At 41.0% G+C, this 17,804-nt stretch overlaps 2 protein-coding genes across 4 annotated transcripts; both read left to right on the forward strand.

The window, feature by feature from the left end:
• The first annotated feature begins 172 nt into the window (after positions 1 to 172).
• LOC142991806 (cytochrome P450 2D14-like) lies at positions 173 to 10,929 on the forward strand. Of its 2 annotated transcripts, XM_076141940.1 has the most exons (11): positions 173 to 371; positions 1,271 to 1,433; positions 1,630 to 1,794; positions 1,929 to 2,089; positions 7,772 to 7,840; positions 8,327 to 8,431; positions 8,565 to 8,703; positions 9,588 to 9,673; positions 9,899 to 10,000; positions 10,342 to 10,483; positions 10,738 to 10,929. In XM_076141940.1, the coding sequence occupies exons 1-11, from the start codon at positions 210 to 212 to the stop codon at positions 10,917 to 10,919; spliced, it is 1,476 nt and encodes a 491-aa protein (XP_075998055.1). In that variant the 5' UTR covers positions 173 to 209; the 3' UTR covers positions 10,920 to 10,929. The 2 variants fall into 2 exon arrangements, with proteins under 2 accessions (XP_075998055.1, XP_075998056.1); XM_076141941.1 differs by lacking the exon at positions 9,899 to 10,000.
• Positions 10,930 to 12,024: 1,095 nt separating this feature from the next.
• On the forward strand, positions 12,025 to 16,462 carry LOC142991805 (cytochrome P450 2D15-like). Of its 2 annotated transcripts, XM_076141938.1 has the most exons (11): positions 12,026 to 12,284; positions 12,555 to 12,717; positions 12,848 to 13,012; positions 13,192 to 13,352; positions 13,792 to 13,860; positions 14,115 to 14,219; positions 14,355 to 14,493; positions 14,775 to 14,860; positions 15,036 to 15,137; positions 15,663 to 15,804; positions 16,041 to 16,462. In XM_076141938.1, the coding sequence occupies exons 1-11, from the start codon at positions 12,123 to 12,125 to the stop codon at positions 16,229 to 16,231; spliced, it is 1,485 nt and encodes a 494-aa protein (XP_075998053.1). In that variant the 5' UTR covers positions 12,026 to 12,122; the 3' UTR covers positions 16,232 to 16,462. The 2 variants fall into 2 exon arrangements, with proteins under 2 accessions (XP_075998054.1, XP_075998053.1); XM_076141939.1 differs by lacking the exon at positions 16,041 to 16,462 and having other exon boundaries at positions 12,025 to 12,284; positions 15,469 to 15,755.
• The last annotated feature ends 1,342 nt before the right edge of the window (positions 16,463 to 17,804 follow it).

A 17,804-nucleotide genomic window follows, 5' to 3' on the forward strand; every position in this document is an offset into this window, starting at 1 on the left:
CTGGCCAGTGGGCTATCTGAATTGTACATTTTAGCATTGGGACAGCAAGAAGAAAAAGGCAGTTTACAGCAATGCGTCACCGTAATACCCCAAACCTAAAGTGGCTATTATTGCAGATCACATGGCTGTGCAAAGGTTGTGTTTGCAAAGTTTATATAATGTGGATGAGGCAGAGTAATTCTCAATATAGTCAGACTCACTGATTAAACATGTTTGCATCATTCGCTCTATTTCTGGTGGCTTTTCTTCTCTTTTTGCTGCTCTTTCGAATTCGCAGGCCCAACAATTTCCCTCCAGGACCACGACCCATCCCATTCTTGGGAAACCTGCTGCAGCTCAGTCTGGACCATCCACTCGTGTCTCTGGAGAGGGTAATGTTGCAAAATTGATAAAGGATAATAAAACCATATTTGAGAAATCAAATCAGTTGCTTTATCATGTATCATTTAGTTGATTTGTATGATAATATGTGATGTCGATATGCATACGTTTGTAAGTTTGGATAGTTTAACCCGACAAAGTAAACATCAACAGTTTTATTTTTATTTAAATTGATTTATTTATTACTGCCCCTTTTTCATCTCTGTGTTTGCAGTGTATTACAGTTTCTCACCATCGCACTACAGTTCTCTGATCAGAATTCATTCATTCATTCTCTATGTCCACTTTTCCTCTTGGGGTCGTGGGGTTAGTTCTCAAAACTACTTGTTCAACCTCCACATCATCCAGTCACTTGTGCAGCATAAAAGCGATTTCTCATTCTTTGGAACAAATTGCAAATTATTTGACACATTCATGCAAATGATCATGCAAAATTGTCCACTGTTTCCTACATTATTTTTCCTTATGTCATGTTGATCAAATGTATTATACTGGTACTGGTTGAATAGTCTCACCCCGCAAAACATGTAGGCATTAGTTCATTGCATAAGACATTACATGCAAAATGGTACAAGGGCCGAGGCTGGTTGAAGGGCGCAGGCGACTGTTGGACTATCGTGTCCTCCATCACAACATTTTGTAGAAGTATATTCCAGTACAGTGCACATTGTTGGATTACATACCTTACAGACATGGGGAAGCATTTAGACTATCTTGTTTGCAAAAAAACAGACACAAGGACATGTTATTCTGATGGTGTTGAATATTCATTTGGCATAAATATTTACTATTGAGATATGAACTACGGATTTTGAGCAAGTTACAGGGTTTTGCAGGTAATCCATCGTGTGGTGCGGAAAAATTTTAACTGTGGCTTTTGTGTCATTAGCTGACCAAACAATATGGTAAAATCTACAGCCTCTTCATTGGTCAGAGACCTGCAGTTGTCCTCAACGGGGTTCAAGCCATTAAAGAAGCCCTGGTGTTCAAAGCAACTGACTTCGCTGGTAGACCCCAGGACCTTCTGGTCAATCATGCAGTACAAAAGAATGGTACACATTTTACTCATTTTCTAGGTATTGTTGGCTTCCTGGGCAATGGGTGCTGTTTTGAAAGGAGGTCAATCCCACTCTAATGTCACCAGGAATTCCTTTGTGTTTATTATACTTGACATTAAAATCAGTGCGAGGTGTAGAGAAACTGAATTTTCAAAGGAATAACTCCCAATGTTTACTAACTGTTACCTAGAAAAAGGCCCAGGAGTCATTCTAGTGGATTATAATCAAGGTTGGAAAGAGCAACGTCGCTTTGGTCTGATGTCCTTGAGAAATTTTGGTCTGGGGAAAGAGTCCATGGAGCAAAGGATTCTAGGAGAGACACAATGCATCATTAAGATACTGGAGCAGAATGTTGGTATGTTAACTTGATAATCTTTGCATCAATTTCATGCCTATGGTGAAGATCTAGTTGTTATACCGAGTTTAGAGTAAGCTGATTTATTATGTCAATTTAGACCACTAAGATTTCTTATTTGTGTTATGTTCTAGGTAAAACCATGAATCCCAAAGTGCTCTTCCATAACGCAGCCTCCAACATCATCTCCAAAGTTCTGTATGGTAAACGACACGATTATGACGATGAGTCACTTAAATTTTATGTTGGCCTATTCCACGATGCCGCAAGAATATTCAATGGACGCTGGGGCCTGGTAAGTCATAGCAACCCACACAAAAACTTGCTGTGTGTTTCAGAAGTCAGTAAAGATATGGAAAAATATTGCTGCCAAATACTGTAAGTGCAGCATAGCATGAGAAACTGATGAAGAACAGTGTATGTGCAGTCAAGCAAAAATGCACAAGAGAGTCAGCATTGCCACTATACAGCGTAGGTAGGGGATTGTGTGTTCCAACATAAACTACGGCTCATCATTAAGATTGCCAAACCTTTTTCATCTTCTTTGCTGCAACTGTTAGGTACACAAATAAGAATTAGAGGAGCAGATATTTTAAGGGTCTAAGGTTGTGCCTGCACTTGGTTCTGTTTCTTCCCCAGCACAGATCAAGGAGGACTAGTAGTTCCAGCACTTAACAGACTGAATTACAATTATATATATTTTGTTGTTGCAGAAATTCCAATTATTGCCGTGCACATATTCCACACATCTCTCTCTCTCTCTCTCTCTCTCTCTCTCTCTCTCTCTCTCTCTCTCTCTGCTGTCAATCCATTAAAAAAAATTAACTAATTAATCGCACAAATTTCTGTTATTAATCGCGATTAATCTATCAATAAATTAATTGCATTTTTCTACTTAAGACTGAAGCTTATAATAAATATCTTTTTATGATAACGTTATCAGGGGACAAAGAAGCTCGCTTCTTTTGAATGATGTGGCCTGAGAGTGAGAACAACCTCTCACAAGGCACTGTGGTTGCAGGGGTTGACAGGTACTTGCGTGCAATGGATGCCAGCCTGGCATGTGCTCCCTCTGTCTTTGACCATCATTGTAGTGGACACCCCTCTATGCCCATTTTTGGCTCCGCTTTGTAGCCATCCAGACAATGCTCTATGGACTCCTCCTCGTCATCTGTATCTGAATCAGAAGAAAACAGCAAGATGGACATCCTCATATACACACATATACTGTACACAGGAGATAGGGAGAAAGAAACAGAGGGAGGAGAAACAAGAAATAAATAACTTACCTGCAAGGTTCAAGTAGTTCCTCCAGCTTTTGCAGTTTGGCAAGCTCCTGGTCAGTCAACATGGCAACCTTGACTTTTGCTGCACCAGGGTAGTGGTCAGTGGAGATTTGTTTCTCTGGATGCTCTTTACCACCAAGATAGAATTCCATCTTGTTGCAACGTCTTGAGCAAGTGATTATTGCTTAAGTCCGTGTGCAACTTGCTGTTCGTTTAATTCCTGAGCGTTAGATGGACTATGCTTAAAGTGCCCGACAATTTTGAATGTCTTCCTCTCTGGAAGACATTCAGAGAGGAGAAAGTTGTTCAGAGTGCTGAATAGCTCCATCCATGGCCCATGAGTGAGACACAAACACCCAGCAGGCGCCGTGTGGGCCAGCCACACATCACAGCAGCTCCCTCTCAGCTCACCTGGAGGACATTCAGAGTGTTGGAAGTTGTTCAGAGTGCTGAATAGCTCCATCCATGGCCCATGAGTGAGAGGCAGACACCCAGCAGGTGTCGTGTGGGCCAGCCACACATCACGGTAGCCCCCCTCTCAGCTCACCTGGAGGCGATCATAGAGAATGAAGCTGTTCATGGTACTCAACAGCTCCATCCATGTCCCATGAGTGAGAGATAAACACCCAGCAGGTCTCTTGTGGGCCAGCCACATATCACGGCAGCCCCCTCTCAGCTCACCTGGAGGACATTCATAGTGAATGAAGCTGTGCATGGTACTCAACAGCTCCATCCATGTCCCATGAGTGAGTGACATACACCCAGCAGGTCTCATGTGGGCCAACCACACATCACATCAGCTCACCTGGAGGATATTCACAGTGAATGAAGCTGTGCATGGTACTCAACATCTCCATCCATGGCCCATGAGTGAGTGTCAGACACCCAGCAGGTGTCGTGTGGGCCAGCCACACATCACGGCAGCCCCCTCTCAGCTCACCTGGAGGACATTCACAGTGAATGAAGCTGTTCATGTTACTCAACAGCTCCATACTCGGCACGTGAGTGCCGTGTGGGACAGTCACACATCGTGACAGCTCGAAATGAGGTTATGTGGGTGAAAGCGAAAGTTAAAAAAAACATCCGTCAGTCTTTAAATGCACCACAAGCGACCCGTCACGTAAAAGCCCGGTGAATGTCTCGTGCTGGCCGGAAACATATCGTTTAAACTCCTGCTCCGTTTGTGCGAGGAAACACTCGTTGACAATCATATGTGTAAGTGTTGAAATGCTCCGCGAGTTAGCCATGGAGGAAGTTAATACGCGGGTTAATGTCTCGTGCCGGCCGGCAGCATATCGTTAAAATCCCCGCTACGTTTGTGGGATAATCACTCTGTCTATGTTGTGTCAAAGTGTTGCAAAGCTCCGTGAGTTTGCCATCGTAAATGCCGATAGTTCGGTTACTGTATCGTGCTGGCCGGCAGCATATCGTTGAATTCCCCGCTACGTTTGTGTGAAAACACTCGTGCAATAATACGTCAACGTGATGAAAAGCTCCGTGAGTTTGCCATAGAGTAAGCCACAAGTCCCGCTGATGTGCGCTGCAGCCCGGCCACATAATGTTTAAAATACCCCTGTGTATGTCTGGAGTTGGACTCTGTCAAAAAGCGGCAAAGTGTTTAAAATGATCCATAAGTGCCCAATGGATGGAGCCATCAGCCCGGTGTATGTGCGCTGCAGCCCGGCCACATACTGGCTCTACCAGGGGCTCACGAGTATGATCAGTCTACCAGGGGCGCATGTGTCTGTGAGGGTTACCAGGGGTGCACGAGTATGATCAGGTTACCAGGGGCACACGAGTTTGTGAGGGTTACCAGGGGCGCACGAGTATGATCAGTCTACCAGGGGCACATGAGTTTGTGAGGGTTACCAGGGGCGCATGAGTTTATGAGGGCTACCAGGGGCGTGACACTTCAGCGACGGCGGATGGAGGATTTTATTCCGGTGAAGGGTGCTTAAGTCTGGGTGCACATGTTCGGCTGGTGCTCAGGTCCTGGAGGTCCAGACCGGAGGAGGGAGTGTGGTGTGTTTATTCCCCGGTGTGTGGCTCTCTGTTTGACGCGCACTTTTACACACTTTGTCCCTTTTCATCTTGAGTGTGGCCGGAGGTTTAGGCCTCCACGGAAGAGCTGGGTCAGGGTGAGTGGCCAGCCAGAGGCGTCATCTCCTGTTGTGTGTGTGGCTATCTATTTAATGTGCATTTCCCCCATTTTTAGGGTTAGGGTTAGGGTTAGTGTTGCAGCAGCTTTGAGCCTGCATAGAAGAGCCTGTAGCTGAGCGTGGTGCTGGCGCTCTGGCCAGGGGGAACCGGTCAGTATGAGTGGCTGGCACAGAGGTGTCATCTCCCGGGTGTGTGGCTCTCTACTTTATGTGCATGTTTCCCATTTCACACACTTAGGCTACTTTCTCCAAGTGTGGCCGGAGCTTTGAGCCTGCAGGGGAGCTGTCAGGATGCGTGGCCGGCCAGAGGTGGCTTTTCCCGGGTGTCCGGCCCTCTACTCAAGTGCATTTTACACACTTTGGCCATTTTCCTCCAAGTGCGGCTGGTGCTGCAGCCAGGGGGACAGCTCAGGATGTTTTTGCCCGACCAGAGGTGGCTATTCCTGGGTGCCACTCTCCTCCTATATGGGCACTATGCATCATTTTATACACTTTGGTGATTTTCCTCCATGTGTGGATGGAGCTGTTTATAGCCTCAATGGGAGAGCAGGGGGACATGTCAGTGTGAGTGCCCGGCCAGGGGTGGCTTTTCCTGGGTGCCCTAACTTTGACGGGTAAATTTGACAGATAAAATTACACTGAAATAATTAAATGTTTTTTTTTTTAATTGTATGACTTGTTTTCTTTAATCAATTATTTCACATTTAATGACACATTTAATTAATTCTTGACACATTTAATTAATTATTGACACTTCTAATTAATTATTTAATGGCGTATTTATTTAATTTTGGCACTTTTAGTCCTCCATAATCATCAAGACTGGTACAAATATTCTTAAAGGAACATTCTCATGGAAAAAGGTGTGTGCCACTCAAAAATTCCAGATGGCCACCATTTCTGTCAGAGCTCAATGTAATGTGTTAAGGAAGGTTTTGTTTAATAGAGTGAACGTCATTACACAACCAGGGCACACTGGTGACTTCACTGCTGTGGAACTCAGCATGGGGTTCAGTGTCAGCTGATCTAGTTTTACTTACACTGTAGTTCTTGACTAGTAGTAATAGTATAGCTAAGTTCAGTGTCCCAAATGCTGTCTAACAGCCCCTCATCATTTAGCTAGTAATTTATGCAGTTAGATAGCCGCACCTGAATTGACAGGTTGTGCCAGCGTGGGAGAGCCGAGCAAAGGGTAAGCGGCGCAATACATGACTTGTTCATGTTTGCTTACCCGGAAGGTGTACAGATCACATGGGACTTAAATGGCACTGGATGAATGATCGGGCTAGGTGTAGGTTACCCGAACCTAGTTGTATCCCATACATAAATGTGTACTATGTCTATGATTCAGGTGGTAAAAGGATAACCCCGCAGCCTTAATCATACAACAAACCCCCAAAATGATAAATGAAAGTCCCATGTCAGCCAAGAGGCCAACTGATTGGATGAAATGTATTTTCTGTCAGACAGACACAAAGGAACCCCTCCAATCACCATCTACCCATCGTGTTTCTCAATATGATGGCTATAAAATGATTGCCACCAACATTCCACTGTTTCACAAGATCAACAAAATGCTAATGGCCCTGGACCTGGAACGACTGGATGAAGGTGGTGGTATAGAAGCTACTTTGAGAAGGAATCAAGCAAAGTATCACTATTTGGAAACAGTGGCAATGAGCATAGGACAGGAATGGCAGGCATCTTGAAAAATGGTTTCCATCCTGAATTTTTACTGGCCACTTCCTTTTTCTAACAGTGGCCCCTCCTCTCTGTGGACTGCACCTTGCTGTGGTGGAGAGGCTTGTGTACTCTAATGAACCTGAGAGCTATGCCGGCAGGGATTTTATATCCCTTGCAAGTTTAACTAAGCCGGACAGGTCAAAGGAGAGGAGGCAGACAAAGCAGACATTATGACTATTTGACAGAAATGGTGGCCATCTTGAAAATGGTCGCCATCCTGAATTTTTGAGTGGCACATACCTTTTTCCAAAAGAGAGTTCCTTGAAGAGTAATTCCGCCTAATTTTATGCTTGCATCACCATTTGAACAATTGAAATAATTAATATTCTACAGGAACGGTGGCCATCTATAAAAATGGCAGCCATCTTGAATTTGGGACAAGCATCTTTTCCCATTATCATGTCCTTTAGAGAGTATTTATATCGAATGTTGTGCTTGGATCACTGTTTGAATAATTTATATAATAACCATTCAATAGCAATGGCGGCCATCTTGAAAAATGCCATATTGAATTTTTGAGTGGCCAACATCTTTTTCCAAAATAGTGGCCCTTAGAGAGTATCTGTGCCAAATTTCATGCTTTTATACCAAAGTGAACGATTGTCTCAGTAATCTGCTGCACTCCAAAAACATGCCAACAAACTCTTAGTGAATGCAGCCCAGACCATGTAATGTTTCTATCAAAAATGTTTAGAAGGTTTAAGTAAAAAGTGAAACAATTACATTGAAATGCTTTGCTATGTGCACAATTATAAATCTTCCAATTAATACATTTTTATCTGCCTACAGCTTTACGACTTTGTTCCCATTGTGCGCAGCCTGCCACTGCCCTTCAAGAAAGCCTTTAAATTGTTAACGGTACGTTTTAAATACTTAACAAGTATTTTAAAAAGAAGAAAAGTTAACAACATCTGAATTGTATCAGTCCATTTCTTCAAATAAGAGAAATTATATTTCTAGTGCACTTTTAGTTTATCTAGTTGAAATCAAAGTGAAAGCAAATCCATGTTCATTCCATTGGATCTACTGTCAGCACTCACTTGTGAAAAATATCATGTATGATTAATATCCAGGTGTCCAGATACTTAAGGCATGCAGTGGACAAGAATGTGCTGAGATGAGCAGAGAGTTTGAGTCTCCCAGACTTGATTGATCCCATCAGTTGAGATAGGGAGAGAGAGGAGAAAAGGTGTATCCTGGGAAAATAAATTGTTATTGTTATTGTTAGTATGTGCCCTTGAGAAACCTCAAAAAGGGCAAAAGGGCCTTACTTGTTCTAACCAATTTATTTCAACAAAACACTTTATTTCATTGAAACACTATTTCAACAAAACACTTTGTCAGATGGCCCATGAAAAACAGGCGAAGCTGGTGGCTGAAATAAAAAAGAACAGAGTCACTGCCAAACCACAGCACATTACAGACTGCTACCTGGATGAAATCGATAAGGTATGTGTATTATTGAACTATTTAACCTTTTTTTCAAATACCAAGTGCAGTTGATAATGATATGAGCATGTCTAATGTTGATATAGCATGGCGAGTGTTTACTTGTTTTCTTCTTTCTTGTCTATCTGCAAAGAGGAGAGATGAAGACTCTTCATTTTGTGAAGATCAGCTTTCTGCATTTGCTTTGGATTTTCACTTTGCTGGGACTGAAACAACTGCCAACACACTACTCACTGCCTTTCTCTACCTAATGAACCACCCACACATACAGGGTATGAACAGGTTTAGAACAACTGACTAGAAGTTTAGGATGAAAGGTTTGATTTCCTTCAAATTACATTAATTATTACATCTGACCTTGTAAAATTATAACAAAAGTGTTTCGTGTTTTGATAATAAATATACAATATATACTTTTAACAAACATAATGTAAACTATAAGAATAAGTGAGACACAAGTACTAAAGTGAAATAAAAACAACAATAACAACAATAATAATAGTTTTTTTTATTTTAAAACCCAATAGCCTGTACATAGTCCATATCAGATCATTGTCGGATGGAAAATGTCACAAATGACAGTCTTGCAGATCCAGAGAAGGAAGTCAGACTTTCAGTTTGTTGAACTGAAAAACTGCTAGGACAGATAACAGGGCCTACAGATTTGAGCAGTTTTCAATGAAAAGTCTCCTGATTGCTCAGCTCTGGAAGGAGGCCATATTTGTCAAAATTGATCAACGTTTGTGTGGTGTGTCTTCTCCGCTTTCAGGTTTCTCCCCCTTTTTGGCAGCTAAATAAAACTAAATAAATTAAAAATGTAATGATGAAGATTCAAATCTAAACTAAAATAGAAATTAATCAAACTGAACTGAAAATGAAACAAATGCTGAAATAGAACAGAAATGCCCTTAGAGTACATATTACTTTGACACTTATTCATTTGGTGACATATGATATCTTAATACAACACAAATTCAATCTCAACATTTAAAAAAAGAAGTGGTTGGATCTGAACTTACTGTACAAGATACTAGGATTTGAACTTTATTGTGACATTGACACTCTTCACAGACATTCTCCCTTTTTCAGTTTACTCCCTCTCACCTGCTTTGCTCTTTCTCTCCCTCCCTGGTCTCTTTTTCTTTATATTTCTCAGAGCGCTGTCAGCAAGAAATAGACAAGGGTCTGGATGGGAAGGATCAAGCCAGTTTTGAAGACAGACATCAAATGCCCTACGTGCAGGTAGAGGAATGATGGACTCCGCTGTGCTGTAAAGTCATAGTTACAGTACAGTTGCATTATTTTGTTTTCCAAAGATGGCATTTAGTATGATGAAATCAACACTAAATAGCACAATAGGTGATCCTAACTTTCTCAATCTCTGTCCATTTTAGTGCAGTTCTATAATACAACCAGTGTATATAAAGCTTATACCATGTTACAGTAATGTCTGTCTTTCTCATGCAGGCTGTGATCCATGAGATCCAGAGGGTGGCTGACACCGTTCCTCTCGCTTTCTCCCACAGCACCACCAAAGACACTGAGCTGATGGGATATTCCATACCCCAGGTAAGACGGAATCAAAATCTATGAAGGATCTCCAGTCATTGGATATGTTGTAGCTGTCCCTATTGGTACCTTTTGCAAGGGAGAACATGACATGTGTATTGTAGTTGTAGGTGTGTATTTAGCTTTCACACCCTAACGTTTCTGCGTGGAACCGTTTATATCTGATTCAGAGGCAGATAATGATAATATTTATAAGGGTATATACTGACACTGACAAAGCAAGTGAGCACAGCTCCATCACCCATCTGCAGCATCTGCTTCTTTACCTGCGTCAATGTTTTATTTTTTCAAGCCATTACTGATGGAGTTCAATGGATTATGTTTGTTGTTTTTCTGTTCAGGGAACTATTGTTATCGTCAACCTGTCCTCATCACTGTCTGAGGAGGGCCAGTGGAAATTTCCTGGTGAATTCAACCCTGAAAACTTCCTGAATGAGCAGGGAGAGTTTGTTAAACCAGAGATTTTCATGCCTTTCTCTGCAGGTGGGTGAGCTGATCATTGCATTCTTACACAGAAACATACATAGCACTGTTAAGCAACACTTGAAGATTTAAACTGTGAAGAAAAACAAGTTCTGAGTAATATTCTCCCAATAAAGTAATATTCTATCAGTGAAGGGATGCTCTCAGATGTTGGCCAGTAAGGAATTTGTAATTGCTAAGCTCTTCAGTACAGTCCCAATGCTAAGACTTTTCAGTATCATTGATCATACTGTTGTGAATGTTTTAAACCACAGGTCCACGGATGTGTCTTGGAGAGGCTTTAGCTCGTATGGAGCTCTTCCTCATCACAGTGTCTCTGTTGAGGAAGTACAAGTTCATCTGGCCTGAAAACGCAGGAGAGCCAGACTATACTCCTGTTTTTGGGTTAAGCCAAACCCCAAAACCCTATCATATGAAGGTCCAGCTCAGAGACTAGACAGACAGACGGGTACACTTGATTGATCCCACAGAGGTCATTGTCAAATGAAACTGGACAGTAGAGAAGTGAAGCCAAAGCGGCAACAAGCTCCTAATGTAAAGTCAAATTTCAATAAGACTGCATCTCCTTGATAACTGAATGAATAATAACATATTGCACACATGAACAACAACCCGAAACACAGAGCTGCTGTGAGTCGAGTAACAAAAATGTTTCTTGTCAACTGGGGTACTGCTTATCTGCTGCTTGTCTGTTGTAAACATTAAAAATTGCAAATAAATTGTAAATAAAACTATGACTCAAACAACAACACACATATCTCCTGATGATAATGTAGAGTTATTTGGCCACAGCCAAGCTCAACATCCAATCACCACTTGACCTGAACTGATTTGATATTGCTGCCCATGACCGTTCAGATTGTCTATTTGTCAAACTAATGTCATGTCCTTGTGCAAGTTAATGTGCAAGCAACCCACAATAATAATGAAGGCATTTATACAGATGGTTTTAAATATTAAGAGTGCACCCGGAATAAGGGTTAGCAGAGGACAAATCAACTGACAGAAGTGATGATATGCAGCTTTTGGTGTTAGTGAGGTTTTACAATGCAGAGAGGAAGGATTTCTTTGTGGACCTCTCATGTATGAAAACACTGGCGATGCACACGAGAGGAATAATAATATAATAGATAATGGGTGTATGTGAAATGTATAGTTAATGTCAGCCCTTTCTTTTCCCTAAACATTGCCTCAAGTCTGTTAACGATATTTGAAATGTGATGATGGTGCTTCTGTGTATGTCAATGCACCCTGAAGTATGATAAAGGCATTTCACGGCATTGCCGACCTGAATTGACTTTTTTTCAGGTCACATGGCTGCCCTTGTTTCCCCTTTCCTCTTTTTCCCCTGTCTGTCTCTCTCTGTCGCTCTCTCTGTCTCTCTATCTGTGTGTGTCTCTCTCTCTCTCTCTGTGTGTGTGTGTGTGTGTGTGTGTGTGTGTGTGTGTGTGTGTGTGTGTGTGTGTGTGTGTGTGTGTATGTATGGGCATGGCTTCTTCCATGGATTTTCACCTCTTCTTTTGGTGTATGACCCCTACTATTTGGTTTTAGACCTGCTCCTTATATACGACTGCTCCTCTTTTGAGTCTGCATTTGGGTCTGCCACTGATCATAAAACGGTCAGAATCCACGACTGAACATGCTTGCATCTGTGGCTCTATTTCTGGTGGCCTTTCTTCTCTTTTTGCTCCTGTTTAGGACTGCAAGACCCAAAAATTTCCCCCCAGGACCTCGACCTATTCCGTTGATGGGAAATCTGCTGGAGCTCAGTCTGGAAAATCCACTTGTGGATCTAGAGAGGGTAATGTTGTAAAAAAGGATTTAGTTGATTTATGTGTTGCTATGTAATGTTGATATGCATATGTAAGTTTTAATAGTTTAAAATTAAATATCCTGCTAGAGGACAGTCAAATTATACACCAGCAGTTGTATTATTCTAAAATTCTTATTACAATTATTGTATTACTTTGTCATTTGACTTTTTTAATTTCTTTGTTTGTTGTATATGCAAATGTATGGGATTTTTAGTTCCTGGTTTTTTTTAAGCATAACCTGTGGTGTCTTTCATCAGCTGGCCAAACAGTATGGTAAAGTATTCAGCCTCTTCATTGGTCCCAAACCTGCAGTTGTCATTAACGGGGCTCAGGCCATTAAAGAAGCCCTGGTCTTCAAAGCTGATGACTTCGCTGGTAGACCCCAGAACCAACTTGCCAATCATGCAGTACAATTGAAAGGTTCATATTTTAGTCCTCTTCTGTCTATAGTATATGGAAATTCATCTAAATATACTTTTTGAAATTGACATCACAACGATATGGATATACTGTCATTTGTAAAGGCATAAAACCGGATTTCCATTAATAGAAAATGCTCCAGGATTGGTTCTAGCAGATTATAATCAATGCTGGAAAGAGCACCGTCGCTTTGGTCTGATGTCCTTGCGAAACTTTGGTCTGGGAAAAGAGTCCATGGAGCAAAGGATTCTGGGAGAGACACAACACATAATGACTATTCTGGAGCAGAGTGTTGGTATGTCCACTTTGAGAAAACATGGATTGCTTTTAATATGGCTAAACATCATAGGCACCGTGAACCTCAAATTAATCTTTTACAATCAATTCCAGGCCTATGTTGAAGACCTAGTTGTAATTCTTATCTTAGAGGAAGCTAATTTATTATGACAGTTTTTTGTTTGTGTTACATTCCAGGTAAAACCATGAATCCTAAAGTGCTATTCCATAACGCTACCTCCAACATCATCTCCCAAGTTCTGTATGGTAAACGACACGATCCTGAAGATGAATTCCTCAAATTTAATGTCAGACTCTTCCAGGAGACCTCTAAAATATTCAATGGACGCTGGGGTCTGGTGAGTCATAGCAACCCACACAACAACAATATAGCATTGCTTTTCTTAAAGATGAGATTCAGACTGCAGGAGCAGCACAGCATGATCATCGTATGTCACTAATTGCCAATATGTATGTTGGGGTCAACTCAGCCAGTAGTTACTCAGTTGACATAAACTATTGGCTCATCAAGAAGCAAAAGGGCCAATTTTTTCATCTTCTCGGCAGCAGCTGTTGAGTACACAAAACAGTATGAGAGGAGCAGATAGTGTATGACTTGTTGGCTTCCCCCAGCACCAGGCATTAAGGAGGACTAGTAGTTCCACCCTAACCCTCTGAACATGACAAGGAAAAATATATCACAATGCTATATAACAATGAAAAAAATGCACATAAACAATTACATGGAAGTGTTTTGCTATGAATATCATAACAAACCAATCTCCAATCTCCGTACAGATTTACGACTTTATTCCCATGGTGCGCGGCCTGCCACTGCCCTTCAAGACAGCCATTGAATTCATAAGGGTATGTTTTTAAAACATCAATTTACAGCGGCACATTACAAAATATCCTGAAATCAGCTGAATTGTTACTGCATTATGTTTATTGTACAGTTTCAGTTGGAGGGTTTTATTTCTAATTCTAATTTAATAATTGATCTGGTAGATTTCATCTCCCAAAATGGTTTTCCAATTGGTCATCCCAATTAGCAGAGACAGGGAGAGAAAAGACAATATGCATACTGGGAAAAAAATAATAATAACACAACCATTTGTCAGGCGGCCCATGAAAAATATTTCAAGCTGCTGCCTGAAATAAAAAAGAACAGAGTCACTGGCAAACCACGGCACATTATAGACAGCTACCTGGAGGAAATTGATAAGGTATGTGTATCATTGAACAATTTCACCCAAATTCATCCATTTTACCCAGAGCAGTTGATAATAATAGAAAAATATTTTGTTGGTATAGAATGAGGAGTATTTACTTGTTTTCTTCTTACTTCACTACCTGCAAAGAAGAGAGATGATGACTCTTCATTTTGTGAAGATCAGCTTGCTGCATTCATTTTGGATTTTCATTTTGCTGGGACTGACACAACTGCCAACACACTGCTCACTGCCCTTCTCTACCTAATGAACCACCCACACATACAGGGTATGTTGATCTACCGATCTTCAGTGTGTCGTTCAAAATATGCATTTGAAATTGGACTAAAGCACACTTGGAGCATTTGGCCTCAATAGAATAATAGAAAAATTATGTCAGTATTATCTTTGCCTCTTTTGATGATGCCATTGCAGTTGTCCAGGAATGGAATCAATCAACTGCAGAGACACAGATCACCTTTTTTGCCCTTCAGATTTCACATATTAAGATAAGATAAGATAAGATAAGATAAGATAAGATAAGATAAGATCTTTCTTCATGTTTCTTAGAGCGTTGTCAGCAGGAAATAGACAAGGTTCTGGATGGGAAGGATCAAGCCAGTTTTGAAGACAGACATCAAATGCCCTACATGCAGGTAGAGGAATGGTCGACTCCACTCTGCTGCAAAGTCTTGATAACAGTACAGGTTTTATCATTTTGTGCCTAACGTTTTCTCTTTTTGAAAAATTGTGTTTAATGTGACAAAGAAATTAATGCTACATCACATCATGTACCCGAACTCTCAGTCTCTCTCCGTCTTTGTCATGCAGGCTGTGATCCATGAGAGCCAGAGGCTGGCTGACACCGTTCCTCTCAGTATCTTCCACTGCACCACAAAAGACACAGAGCTGAATGGATATTCTATACCCCAGGTAAGATGAAGCATGACATACTCTTTGTAAATGTCTGTACATTTATACAAAGGATATTTTTCTTCTCAATCAATAGATAACTCAATGGAAGATGCAAAGTGCTGAGTAATTAAGAAGGCCTGGGTAGAGATGCCAGGACAGCATATGTATATGTATGTTCAGGGGTGCTAAATGTTGCACCACTGCACTTCTTCTATTTACAGGGGTATATACTAACACTGACAAAGCATGTGAACACAGCCCCATCTGTCATCTGCGTCTTTACTCCAGTCAATTCTTTTTTTCTTCAATTCATTATTATGACAATGATGTGATGTGTTTGTGCTTTAAGACAAAGATGTAGGACAAAGGGATCAAGGAGAAGGAGACCGAAATGTGGCTATTTCACGGACCATAACAGACATTTTAATAGACTTACTGTGTGTCTGTTATACAGGGGGGTCACTATCATTCATACAAAATATGTCTACTGTGCTGTTTTGAATGGAGGCAGTGGAAATTTAATGGACTTGTGTTGTTGTACAGGGAACTACTGTCATTGTCAACCTGTCCTCATCACTGTCTGAGGAGGGCCAGTGGAAATTTCCTGGTGAATTCAACCCTGAAAACTTCCTGAATGAGCAGGGAGAGTTTGTTAAGCCAGATAATTTCATGCCTTTCTCTGCAGGTGGGTGAGCTGATTAATGGAGTCTTACACAGAAACATAGCACTGTTTAGCAACTCTTGGAGATTTAAACTGTGAAGAAAAGTTTAAAAAAAATATTCCCCTTAGTGAAGAGATGCTCCCAGGTGCTTGCCAGTTAGGACTTTGTAATGATCAAAGATGACTGGGCCAGTTTATGTATTTCTCTCTAAGGTGGTCATCATTATTGATCATACTGTTGTGAATGTTTTAAACCACAGGTCCACGGATGTGTATTGGAGAGGCTCTGGCTCGTATGGAGCTCTTCCTCATTACAGTGACTCTGTTGCAGAAGTACAAGTTCATCTGGCCTGAAAACGCAGGAGAGCCGGACTATACTCTTGTTTTTGGGACAACCCAGTCCCCAAAATTCTATGATATGACGGTCCAGTTCAGAGACAATGCACATTAGAGTTACGCGCTGCGGAAGTCAAGGACACCCGGACACAAACAAGAGGACTCGTTACCTCAGCTTTGGGAAGTGGGCTCCTCTTCAGGCTCAGCAAGGGCCAATGGAGAACACAGCTCTTATTGAAACTGCTAAATAGGCTACTGGTGGTTAAATTAACTGGGTGTCAACTACTGACTGCTTGTCTGTTCTAAATTTTAACAGTTGCAGTAATAAATAAAGACTCAGATGAATTGCCTGTGTAACTGTTCCACTCACTCATCAAATTCTGCTGTTTCGGCAGAATTTATTCCACTTGCTCATTCATCGTTGGAAAATGCGATCATTGTGTCATACTAACATGCCAACATTCCATTCTGGGTGTGTGTAATACATTACCATTAAATTCTTATACAAAGCAGTTATTTGGTATTCCTTTCTGCACAGTAGGAAATCTCTCAAAGGTAAATATGGAAGTTTGAAGAACCTTGTGGCTTACTCATATTATGTAATATAAGTTAATTGTTTAATTTAATTTTGTCCACTATTAAGAGCATGGAATAAGTTTATAATGATTTCTGCCATGAATTCTGCTTGAATTCTCCCTGGTATATTGTCAATTTCTTACTTTCTTAGTTTGATCAGATCTCAGAATGAGCTTGAATGAGCTAAACTTGTAACCCAAATCAAAGTTCAATGTAGTTAATATTTTATCAGGTTGAAATGAGGTCAAATGTATTTGTCCGTTCAAAGAGAGATGTAAATATTGACTGGGATGACAAGACGCTCTGTCTAAGATCAGAGCTTGACCTGCGTTTAGATCCCCGTTCAGTCTGTCTTATAGAGTTTTTAAGTAAAAAATACAGCCCCTTTTCGACAGTTCCACCTGTTGAGCTTGTGTAGAAACTTGTTTTTAATGTTTTTTCTCCTAGAGTAATGTTTTTTCTATGTAATGACATGGTTGTGGGTCCTTTAATGGGTTTGTTTTATTCTCATGTTCAGGTCATCAGTTTCAATGTGTCTTCTTCCTTACCATTGTTTGAAACAGAAAAAAAATCACAGAACAATTTGAAACAATTCCATCGCTTAGTTTCTGGTGGTTGATTAAATCGGATAACATACAGCAGTATTAAAGGAAAAACATAGGAACTGTTTCTTTTTTTTGTACCTCCCGTTTATGCACACTCATCCCTGCTCTGTTCACTACAGCCAATGCCCTACAGCCCTGATGGTTGGACAGTGTGTGTATTATTTAAGCTTTTGTGCAGCAGCTGTATTGTTTTGCTGGATGTTCTCTTGATTGTTTGTAGGAGGCCAGAGGGGTGGGCTTTTATGTGTGTGTGTGCATGTGTGTGCTGACACGGGCCTTCTGTGATCTGTGATGACATTCATTTGGATCACAGATGTGTCAGGGAGGAGGACAGCGAAAGAAGAGAAAGAGACATAGCACACAAAAACAAAAATCAGAGACAACGTGAGAGTGTGTCAACAAGGACACCACAGAAATGGAATCAAAGAGACTGAGACAACGTATGGATATTCACCAAAGGAGGTTCTCAAACATGGACTAGTCTGGGACCCTGCACACACAAACATA

This window comes from Genypterus blacodes, unplaced genomic scaffold (assembly GCF_046128005.1).
Source record: "Genypterus blacodes isolate CSIRO-AG114 ecotype Tasmania unplaced genomic scaffold, CSIRO-AGI_Gbla_v1 ptg000021l_1, whole genome shotgun sequence".
Taxonomy (NCBI): domain Eukaryota; kingdom Metazoa; phylum Chordata; class Actinopteri; order Ophidiiformes; family Ophidiidae; genus Genypterus; species Genypterus blacodes.

What these genes read in the sequence shown, in the direction of transcription:
- LOC142991805 (XM_076141938.1), top strand. Translation starts at nt 12,123, where the DNA reads ATGCTTGCATCTGTGGCTCTATTTCTGGTGGCCTTTCTTCTCTTTTTG. An exon ending in ATGGATATTCTATACCCCAG is followed by an intron (nt 15,138 to 15,662) that starts GTAAGATGAAGC and finishes GTTGTTGTACAG; the next exon opens with GGAACTACTGTCATTGTCAA. An exon ending in TTTCATGCCTTTCTCTGCAG is followed by an intron (nt 15,805 to 16,040) that starts GTGGGTGAGCTG and finishes TTTAAACCACAG; the next exon opens with GTCCACGGATGTGTATTGGA.
- LOC142991806 (XM_076141940.1), top strand. Translation starts at nt 210, where the DNA reads ATGTTTGCATCATTCGCTCTATTTCTGGTGGCTTTTCTTCTCTTTTTG. An exon ending in TCATGCAGTACAAAAGAATG is followed by an intron (nt 1,434 to 1,629) that starts GTACACATTTTA and finishes ACTGTTACCTAG; the next exon opens with AAAAAGGCCCAGGAGTCATT. An exon ending in TGGGATATTCCATACCCCAG is followed by an intron (nt 10,001 to 10,341) that starts GTAAGACGGAAT and finishes TTTTCTGTTCAG; the next exon opens with GGAACTATTGTTATCGTCAA.